Source organism: Myiozetetes cayanensis, unplaced genomic scaffold (assembly GCF_022539395.1).
Source record: "Myiozetetes cayanensis isolate MyiCay16 unplaced genomic scaffold, myiCay2020 scf7, whole genome shotgun sequence".
NCBI classification, from domain to species: domain Eukaryota; kingdom Metazoa; phylum Chordata; class Aves; order Passeriformes; family Tyrannidae; genus Myiozetetes; species Myiozetetes cayanensis.
This window is the reverse complement of record NW_026087964.1, coordinates 30,057,980-30,069,213: the sequence shown is the minus strand read 5'-3', so window position 1 is coordinate 30,069,213 and position 11,234 is coordinate 30,057,980. Positions and strand designations below refer to the sequence as shown.

Below are 11,234 nucleotides of genomic sequence, written 5' to 3'. Positions count from 1 at the left end.
AAGCTGCCTGTCTGCAGCTACAATTACTCAACAGCTCAGACACAGATATATGAAAATCATTGCCACCCTCTTAGCAGCTGCATGAGTTGGAAGTTAGGAATGTGTTTAAATACCTCTGTGAACTAGGGTCTTTAGAAAATAACACTTGCAGACTGCCATCATGTCTGCTAATATTGCTGTAGGACTCGCCATGGAGCCATCTGGCACAGATCACACAGTGACAGAACCACAGGAAGAAAGGAGGCTGGAAGGATTCTCTGGAGGCCATCAAAGCAGAGCCAGCTTCACAGCCGGATCAGGTCCTGTCAGGCCTCAGCCAGCTAGGCTCCAAAAATATCCAAGAAAGAAGACTATACAAGCCCTTCTGAGCAACCTCTCCTGCTGTTTGACCACTACTCTATATCATGCCATCCTGAAATGTTATCTACAGGTACTTTTTTAGGGTTGGCCACTTACCAAAGGTAGGAATGTAAGACAAAGGGACTTTGGGGTTTGGATTTTTTGATCCTTGAATTCAGTCATCTCTGATGCCTTCTTTTTTTTTTTTAAGTTTCCCAGATGCATTTTTTCCCCATTTTTTTCAGGTTCCTTAAATATAAATTCAACATACTGCAAAACATACAGGACTTCTCATGAGCTTTCAACAGTCCATTAGATTGATTTTTTTTCCTGATGCCTACCAATCATTATTCACGCAGTTAAGATCTGAAAAATGTCTGAAAGAGATGTGGCAATGAAATTGCAACTTTTTAGTAGTTCTAACCCCTTTATATCATTCTTCCATTAGGAAAAATTATGTAGCTAAAAAGCACATAGCTAGAAAGTATTTTTCTACTATTGTTTCCTGCTATAATTGTTTTGGCAAACATTTGATACAAATTCTTCAACAGCCTTGGAAAAGACAAGATAGTCTGTCAAATTTTGGAGATTTGGTGGTAGGCAAAAAAAACCCACTTGAAGTGATTCCTCGAATCAGGACGAAATGTGACTCAGCTTCCCTAGGTCACAGTATATCACAAACCACCATCGCTTTCCTGTAAAGCTATATCGGGCAGTTTTTCCTTCCGGGCAGGGACAGCCCAAACTCCCGCCCGGGGCGCTGCCGGATGGATCCCCGGCTCAGGTGGTGGCGGCTCCTGAGGCGGAAGGCTCTGCGCCTTTAAGGGCGGCCCCGCCCCGCGCGCGCGCTCCCGCCCCTCGCGGCGGGCCGAGCCAATGGGAGCGCGCGCGAGGGCAAGGCGGGAGAATGCGAACCCCTGGCGGCGCCGCCGGCCGCGCCTTATAAGGGCAGGGCCTCGCGCATGCGCGCGGCGGGCAGGGGCGGGGGCGCCGAGCGGGGGTTTCGCTCCGGCGGCGGCACCGCGGGAAGGGGCGCGGGGGGGCCGGGCCGGGCGGGGGAGCGCTCACCCACCGCTCCTTACCGCGCACCGCGGCCGCCCGCCCGCCCGCCCGCGGGCTCAGGGGCGGCGGCGGCGGCGGCGGGAGGAGAAGGAGAAGGAGAAGGAGGAGGGAGCGGGGTCGCCGCAGGGACCCCGCGCCCGGTGCGGGCGGCGCGGCGCCGGCGGATGTGCTGCTGGCGCGGGGGGATGATGCTGGCGGGGCCGCAGCTGGTGGCCGGGCCGGCGGCGCCGGGTGGAGAGCGGGCCCGGCTGCTCTCGCTCTACGTGCAGGACTATCTGGAGTGCGTGGAGTCGCTGCCGCTGGACATCCAGCGCAACGCCTCGCTGCTGCGGGAGATGGACACGCAGTGCCAAGGTGGGCGCCCGCGGGGCACCGGGCGGCGAAGGGGCAGGGGGGACAGCCACCCGCCCAGCCCGCCCGCCGCACATGCGCCTGGAGCGGAGGGGCCGGGGCCGCGCTGGGACCCTGCCGGGCCTTGCGGGGCTGATACCGGGGCGGGGCCGGGGGCCGCGGGGCTCCCGGTCCCTACCGGGGAGGCGGCCCCGCTCCGGGGGCGGCGCTGCCCAGCGCTAGGCCCCGGCTCCGCCGTGCGGGGCCGCTCCCGCTCCGCCCCGCCGGCGGTGCCGCTGGGGGTGGGGGCGCGGGAATCGGCCTTCCCGCAGCTCCGCCCGCCGGGCGGGAGCGCCGGTCCCGGCGGGGCCCTGCCCCCGTCCCGCGTACGCGGCACGGGGCGGCGGGGGATGCCCAAGGCGCCAGCAGCGCTCCCCGGGGTCGTGGAGCGGGTCCGCGGAGCGAGAAGTTGTCCTGAACTTCTCCGGAGGCTCGGCTCCTCCGGCAGAGAGGCTCAGTGCCCGCTAAAGCCCTCCCATCCCGCGGAGTGCGCGGCGGCTGCCGGCCTGCCCTGCCATGAGGCAGGAATTTGGTCCCCCAGAGTCGGCCCTGGAACCGCATCTCCCTCCTTCGGCCAGGGCAGGAGGGGACCGAGGGGAGCGCCAAGGCCTCTCAGACGCTGTATGGCCATCTCAGGAGGCAGCTGTCGGAAGGGATTCTTCCAATTATCTTTCTAATTACCCGGAAGGATACATGAGGACAGGGTTTTGTAAGTTTCCTGGGGGTTTAAAGGACATAGACTTGCCTGCAGCACTTGGAATTCCTAGTCAAGGCTGGAATGCCTAGCAGGCTCTTTACCTCCTGATCGGTGGTGACTATCCAGCGCTCCTCATCTGCTTTGAATAGATTCAGTCTTTTATTTAGGCTGTATCTCCTATATATGTATCATCCAGCCGCTAATACAATACCGGGCCATAGCAGAAGTTTGTTGTTAGTTTTAACCAAAGCCTTCAACTGTTTTAAAAAGCAACAACAAAAAATCTCCAAGCCCCCAAAAGATGGATAAAAATATTTTAGGCCCAGGTTTTAAGATGTAAAAGCAATGCTCTGTTATTTCAGCTAATTTGAAAGGTAGTGATAGTCTGTGCAGATGGAACAAAGTCACTCATGTGCTTAGAAAACAAATCCTTTTAGTTTTCATTAGCTCCACCAAACTTAATCAGATTATCTGTAATGAACACTTGGCCCTGGTTTGTGTTGGGTTGAGGTTTTTTGGGGTTGTTTTTCATTTTCCTTTAACAGGGATTTCAGAGCTGTTTATTACAATGTATGGGTGCCTTCTCTAATCTTAGGGACTCACAAAGCATTTGGTAAACTTCCATCTCTGTCAGTCATAAAGTTGTTTCCTCTCTTTAGTGATGCTGATCCATTTAAATCTTTACAGGCTGCATCTGTGGAATACAGATGTGGGGTGAATGTTTTTCTCTGTCACGGTGTGAAAAAGCAAACAGTTATTGTTTTTGGGTTCTTCTAGGTAGAGCATTTCAAATATGGGAAATCTGTGTAACTATACCTACACTTTCCAGCCCCCCTCCAAAGAATTTCATGTAGGAAATAATGTGGCTAGAGATTATTGTACTCTGGCTATGCCTTTCTCATTCAAAAGCATACTAAGTACCTTACTCCATGCTTTTCAGGAGCAGAGATTAAGATTTTTCTAGTTTCTTTTCCCCCTTTTCAGGGCAACAGCCAAGTGATGCAGCTGAAGATATAGGGAAACGAAACTAATGTTTTTAATGGTAGCTGGAATGCTGATACTGAGAAAATACAGGTTAATTGAGTTATCGGACAAGAGGAATCTTCCCCTAGAGAAAATCTGGAACAGAACAAAATGCATTTGGCTCCTGTTGTCATACAGGTTTCAGAATTTATAGTAAAAAGCAGCTGTTCATACTTAAGCTACTATTTCAAGATGTCAGCAGGAAAAAAAATCTCTGGGAATGATGTTGAGATAATAGCTATGGCTTCTATTTAGCACAGGCTTGAATCATTTCACAACTGTATAATGCAGACAAATTCTTTAAAAATGAAAGCCAGTTTGTGAAATACAGATCTTTAGGAAGAGATAGACTGTGCTGCATATCTTCTTGCATTAGAAGTAAATAGTTCAGTACCATTTATGAGTTCTCTTTCCTGTTCAAATAAAATCCTTAAATTCTGAGGGCACCAGTACTGTATCTAACACTGTGCATCAAGTTGCACTGTCAGTTTTTCTGAAGTATTTCCTGTTCCTTATGTGTAACTCTAGTGTAACTTTTGGCTTGGAAAATACTATTTTAAAATCCAGCAGTGTAGAACAGCAGAGTACAGACTAAGACTGATGTATAAGGCATTTGTTGGTCTCATATTTGGGTTCATTAAACTTACTTCTGAGAACCAAATTTAATGAGAAATTTACAGCAACTCAAGCAGTTATTTTGCATGACTAGCAAGAAGGAAAGCTTGGTAGTCAAGCTATAAACCACTCATTTACTAGTTGCTTAAAAATATCCTTTGATGCTCTAAAGAGAGGGTCACCTATTCTGAAAAATTCAGCCTTGATTTAAAGTGCAACTTGCTGTAAACTGATTTGGTAATAGGAAAAGCATTTCGAGTGGTGTAAGTTAATTTTCATCCTGATGGTAAATTTGCTATTATGTAACTTCTGTTGTCATACTCCTTTTATAACTACACTGAAACTGTAATACCAAACCTTTAGACGAGTAAGAAGAGGAAGGCAGAGGATCCGGGTATCCTAATTCTGGAATGTTATATATCACGATACACAATGATTCTGTGAATTTAAGGTTTCTTCCTGTGATAAAATAAGCTATTACCTTGGTATTTAGGCCAGGGGTTTGGAATTACTGCGATAGGGACTTTTAATAGAAATTCCTGCTTTTTCAGATGGATTATCCATGCATCAGCAACTATGGTGTCCCATTTCTTGAGTTATCCTTTCTTTTTCCAATGGCTAAAATAAGCTTGCTCTTTCTTAGAACTTGAGAATTTTTTTCTTGCAACAGATTGTGACCTTAACACTGATTTGATGACCACTGTAACTTGAATAATATATCCTATCTAACCCACTAGGGTATACTGTAATTGAAATTTGTACTATTTCTCATCAGTTAGAAATACATCCTTTTGTTTTCTTGAGCATGTTCCACCCTATGTAATTATTGCTATTATTATCTTTTATTTTATAGAAGCGTTAAAAGAAATAGATGATGTCTATGAAAAATACAAGTCGGAAAATGACCCAGTTCAGAAAAAACGCTTGCAGCAGCATCTTCAGCGTGCATTAATCAACAGTCAAGAACTTGGAGACGAAAAAATTCAGATAGTTACTCAGATGCTAGAACTGGTAGAGAATAGAGCCCGTCAAATGGAAACACACTCTCAGTGTTTTCAAGATCTGTCTGAGAACGAAAAGCCCCTGGAAAAGGCCAAGATGGAGTCGTGCCAGCCGGAGAGATCTTCCCGCAGGCCCCGTCGCCAGCGAACCAGCGAGAGCCGTGACCTGTGCCACATAGCCAATGGTATCGACGACTGCGACGATCAACCGCCTAAGGAAAAGAGGTCAAAATCTTCCAAGAAGAAAAAGCGCTCCAAAGCCAAACAGGAGAGGGAGGTTTCACCTGTAGAGTTTGCAATTGATCCCAATGAACCAACTTACTGCTTATGTAACCAAGTGTCTTACGGCGAAATGATAGGATGTGACAATGAACAGTGCCCCATCGAGTGGTTCCACTTCTCCTGTGTTGGACTCACCTACAAACCGAAGGGGAAATGGTATTGCCCCAAGTGCAGAGGAGACAATGAGAAAACAATGGACAAATGTACTGACAAATCAAAAAAGGATAGAAGATCGAGGTAGTGAAAGCAATTTATGTTTTAAAGAGTTGCTCCTTTTATATTAAAATGTTTTCATTTCCCGAGAACGCTGTTTTAGGGAACGCATAAGACTATGCAATAATTTTTAACCTATACTATTAATGGAGTATTAAAAGCTGTTATACCTTCTGTGATCTTTAACTTTCTGCACTGAATAACCAAATAATTAAAACAGGGTGGCTTCAGACCTTTCACAGAAGATATTACAAGGATATGGAGCTTGATTTCAATTTAACCCATTAGTATTTTAAAGAACCTTGTGAATTTTGAACTAATGGTGGTGGGAAAGATACTGAAGAACTTACAATGTTATGGTAAAGGCATTGAAAGGCCTCACGTAACTGCTAGCATCTTAACAACCGAGTTTGTTCTTTATCCCAGGTTTTACATTTTCAGTTTTTGTGTTAACATCACACATTTGGAGTTAGGGTTTTTGAATTCAGCTGTAACTGTAAAAGTCTTCCGAGCTAAAAGCAGACCTCTTCAGTGACTTTCATATGACCAGTATGTTATTTCAAGGAAGAAAATACCACTAACTTAAAGCTGCTTTTTTTTTTTTTTTTTTTTTTTGGTCAATATTAAACTCTTGTCTTTGTGACTTTATACTTGGGAGTCAGTTTTTGGGTATGATAGAATTATGGTGTATATTCAATTTTGGATATTCTTAGTAGGTTTTGGTTGAGTTTTGTCGAGCATCACGATATTGTTGGAGATGATCTCTCTGTTGCCATAACTATTTCCTTGATTGTTTATACTTTGCCACTGCTTATGTAAAGCTTGAAGTGATAGAAGGATCCCTAAGGAGGAGGGGATGTTAACTTTTCAGAGAACAGAAATTGCAATATGATGGAATCTTCATCATAATTGATCTCTTGAGAGCTGAAACATGACTGGTGTTCTCTGGGCTGTAAACTTTAATACCTTAAGCAGTATTTGTGTCTGTGTGTGGCCACACCTGGGTTTAGGCATAGCACCACATTTCTTGGACTTGGGCAACTGTCTAAAAAGCCTGAAGGTAAAAGCTTTCAATAAAAGTTGTTATAGATAATTTAAAAAAAAAAAAAAAGGCATAAGCATGCCTGGCACAGAGCCAATAGACAAATCCTAGCAGGTTTCTGACAAGCTGTATAAGAGTTTTGTCCAGATATATGCTGATAGTATCTGAACACACTACTTGGGTGGCAGTTACAAGTGAATGTTCTCACCTCCGTGCCTTAGAGAAGGGGAAAAAAAGATGGAAACGGGTGTTCTGCTTCTTTACAATAGGAGATGCTAATGGAGAAGTGAGTGGGGTACCAAGGCTGGCACTTAGGGTTCCTGCTCAATAATCTCTTCTTGGTACTGGAGTTCTGGAGGGCTTGACAACAGCAGCTCTGCAGGGCTGGGTGTGGGGATTATCTATGGGTGGGTGGCAAGTGCTCAGAAGTCCCTGTGGGTCTCTGTCCTTTGCTGCTGAGGTTTCCCTTCACAGCGCAGAGTGAGAAGTGACACCATCTCTGGCCAAGCCTGGTTGGAAAGCAGTTGTGCTGAGTTGAGAGCAGCCCAGAAGGCAGATGAGCGAAGGCAAGCTGGGATGGATGAATGCCATCAAAACTCCTTCCTGCATCCCCACTAGAGGGCTGTGCTGGCCGGGGTGTGCTGTGGGTGCGTGGCATAAACACAAAGAAAGCCTTGATGCTGTCAGGCCAGATGGCACGAGCCAACATGCAGGACACTCCATGTTACAGGCTATGTGACATACTGAGCTTGTTTCCTCAGTTAGGATCTGATTACTTGACAGGATTTAACACTTGCAAGTAATAGTAATTATATGTCAGGGGACTTTAAAGGCAGCATTCTCAATTTTTGCTCTGGAATTGTAGGTTTATTAAGTGGACTAGTGCTCCTGTGCCAGAGTAAGTAAACAGCTCCTGCAGGAAACTACTAAGGGCTGTGAACATCAGGAAGGCAGAAGAGAGGGTAAGCCTTATCTCTACCGTGCTTTCCAGGCCTAGTGGATGATGTGATGTTGCAATGACAGTCTTCTTGAGGGGGCTGGATCATGGCTACTGATGGAGAATGATCAGGCCCACTGTTGGAGATAAGTGGCATAAGTTGTTTTCTGTGCATTTTACTCCTTTTTAATTTGTTATGGCTTAATGATTCTCAAATTTCCTTCTTGGGAAAATTGATTGGAAGCCTAGGGCTGAAGATTGTATGTATGAAGATTGTATGAAGATTAATGCTGACCTAAAATGGCCATGCTCCATGGTATTAAAAAACAAACATCAATTAAGTAAACACTCAAGTTGCAGAACGAAGTACAAGAGAATTTGTAACTATTAACATTAGTAATTTATCTTGAAAAGTATTGCTTGAATTTGCACTGGGTAAATGAAGAACACTTTTTTCCAATGCAGAGGAGAAAACAGGGAGCCTTATATAATTGTTCATCTGAAATAATTGCTAAAGTAGGAAGTGTATGTTGGAGTGTTACACAAAGAAAACTTTAGATTTTGAAAGTGGTCTAGATAAATATCTCTAATGCAGAGATAGCTTCTTTTATGCTAATGGACCTTCTAGTAGGGAATATGAATTCTTAAGACTTCCAGTGAAGATACTGCTGGGGAAATAGCACTTGCTTGCCTAATACCTGAAATTACTCAAATGTAGCAATAATTCAGTTTATATTGCAGATTAGCAGCATGCCTCAGATATATATCGGTGCTTCTGAAATTGCTTCTTTTAAATGCTCTGACTAACTTGTTGTGAAGACATACATGAGAAGATCTGATTTTATCTGGCATTTAGCATTTCACCACTTTTTTGTTTGTTTGTTTTAACCAAACACAAATTTTGTGGGTTTGCATCCATTTTCATAGAAGATCAATGGTAATTGCTGAAGATGCACATTAAAAATCAGAAAGGTAAGTAGAGAACTCTTAATGTTGCTTCTTAATGTTGAGTTCCTTTTCTTAAAGGGATGAACCTCACCAGTGAAGTGGAAACAAAAAGTAAACACTGCTAAACCAGTTCACCTTCAAGATACATACTGATTGTCATGACGTAAGTTTTTCGCTTTTTGCAAAAAAAAAAAAAAATCTGGGCAACACAGACTTTGGAAGTTGATAGAAGTGTATGTGACTAAGCAGGAAACCACTTCCTCTTTTGAAAATAATTGCTGCATCCTAATTCAGCTTAGGTTATATCTTGTTTCTTGAAGCCCATGAAAATATGGTGCACTTCTGAGTTCTTGCTTTTTGCCTTTCAGTTTTGAAGTAATGCAAGTTCAGCAGCAGCAGCAAAAGGTGCCCATAAACTATTGAAAAGAAATGGTATCAGAGCGAGAGTGTGTCTTGATCATTGTCCCATGGACTAGTCTGATTAATCTTGACAAAATAATCATTTAATCAAACCAAGCTTTAAAGCAAAACACAAATACACGTACTAGAAAGTTTACTGTTTTGAAAGCAAAATGAACGATTTCGTATTTGCCATCTATATTGTAAGGCCATCTTGATATCTGCAGCACAGTGATAATACCTCTATATTTAAACTAGTTTTAACTGTATTTCCTTGCCAAACTGTAACTAATCTACACATCCAGAAATAGTAATGTGGTACTGACAAATCTCTAAACTAGTACAGAATGGTGGTAAGTGAAATGCCCCTTTCTGCCTTGAATTTATCTTAGAATTTTGTTTTAGATATTCTTTCAGAGCTGAAGTGAGCCTTTGTAAAGAAGATGGCATTTCGTAACTTTGAAGACTTCATTTAAAAGCCTCTCACTTTAGCTTGAAGGTTGTCTGAATTCATACTTGACATGAGCAGTTTGGCACTTCTGTGGCCTGTGCCGTTTCTGACTGCAACAGATGTGATTCTTGAAAGTCCTGATCTGGGCTTTTATTCTTTAGGCTCAGCTGCTCTGTTGGGACAAAACTCTAACAATTGTCACACCAGCAAGTTAAGGGCTTAGAGTTCTTCCTCTTATCTGCACACGTACTTATTTTATTCAGAGGCCTCATCTCCAGTAGCTCTGCAAGTCTTTGACACCTCAGACTGAAAAAAATACTGCAGGTTTTTGTATCTGATACTCCGAAGCTGATGAGCAGGACTGTCACTCAGATTCACAAAAATTGTTTTCCTGTCCAATGCTAGTTAGGTAAGACGTTTTGCTGTCAGTGGTGAAACCAGATGTTACTGTGCAACTGTTCAAGTCCCACAGACTTGTATATCCTAGAAGGAAAAAATGTTTGGATTTTTTACTATTAGCATGCCATGAAAGAGCTGAAAAGAGTTTGAAGTTCTCTCTGGTGCCAATTTTCTGATTACTCTGTAGTCTTTGGAATAGCTTGAAGATTATGGATTTCCACTAGAGCTGGCCAGTAGAAGTTGTATTTGGTGAAAATTTTTGGAAATTCTTCATTAAGTGAAGCTGTCATTTGCCTTTGAATCCAATTCTCTTAAGATCAAGCTGATAGTATATCTGAATCTTTTCTAATTTCTGGTTGGGGTAGTATAAGAGTTCTGAAAGCTTATTTTGACAGGTTCTGTGTTTTTTTCCACCTGTGTCTGCATTCTTTTGGTTTACCTGGGCAAGTTGAGCTTTAAGTGAACCAGCAATGTTTTAACATCAGGTATTTATGCAGACTGAACTGTATCTTGTCTGTTGCACCTATGTTCTAGCAGAACATTACTGACTGTAGGGTGGCCAAATTTGTACTTCTCAGAGGTGCACTTCATGCATTGCATGCTTCTATTTTTTTCTTATATATACATCAAGGAAGTTACAAGTAGCGCATACACAGATTCAAACTAATTTCTGTTCCCAAAGGCCTGTTTTTTATTGTAGAGATTAGCGCCTAGCAAGCACACAGAAAAATAAGATCCTTCCTAAAGCTTTGCCTCTGCAAACTTACAGAGTGCCTCCACTCAAAGTAGAAAAGCTGGTGAATGAATTTCACTACAGCGATTAGCTGTGCACAGTAAGACTAGAAGAAAGTTACAGCTTATAGTTGGAGGAGCTAGGGGGAAGCAACTTAGGTACTTTTTGGGTTAAATGTAGTGTGATTTCAGAAGCCTAAAAGGAAACTTTCATCTCCTGTTGAGAAAGAGAAGAAAATAGAATGAATTCTAGAACATTTGAGAATAACATTCAGTAGAGAAATTAGGATAAAAATCCTGTCCCAATTTGAATAAAATTCTGTTCAGCAGGGTTCTACCAGCATACTGATTTCCAGCTTCCTTTGACTAAAGCCTAAAAAAAGATTAAAGCTCCATGGCAACTACTATCTTAACTCCTGACAGCCATAGTATAAATTACATCTTGGAAAAACCTAATACTGAAAAGTTTTATTTAGGTCACCACTCAGGCAATGAAATGATAGGCTTATAGATGTCACCCCAAACTTCTTGTTCCTGCGTGGCATCAGTGAGGTAGAGGTTTTTATAGGAGACAAATGGGATGCTATATAACTATATGCAGGATGAATTCAAAATCTGACAAGTTTTAGGTGCATAAACTTGTTTCATACTCCTGTGGAAAAGACTGCAGTTTACTTGCAACTGTAATCTTCCAGGGACGAATA

At 43.4% G+C, this 11,234-nt stretch overlaps 1 protein-coding gene across 1 annotated transcript; it reads left to right on the top strand.

Annotated features, from left to right (window-relative positions):
• Positions 1–1,565: 1,565 nt before the first annotated feature.
• ING2 (inhibitor of growth family member 2) lies at positions 1,566–6,267 on the top strand. The gene is made up of 2 exons (XM_050338379.1): positions 1,566–1,755; positions 4,980–6,267. The coding sequence occupies exons 1-2, from the start codon at positions 1,566–1,568 to the stop codon at positions 5,648–5,650; spliced, it is 861 nt and encodes a 286-aa protein (XP_050194336.1). The 3' UTR covers positions 5,651–6,267.
• Positions 6,268–11,234: the final 4,967 nt, after the last annotated feature.

Coding starts and splice junctions, on each gene's coding strand:
- ING2 (XM_050338379.1), top strand. CDS start 1,566: ATGTGCTGCTGGCGCGGGGGGATGATGCTGGCGGGGCCGCAGCTGGTG. Junction 1,756..4,979: donor GATGGACACGCAGTGCCAAG/GTGGGCGCCCGC, acceptor TTTATTTTATAG/AAGCGTTAAAAGAAATAGAT.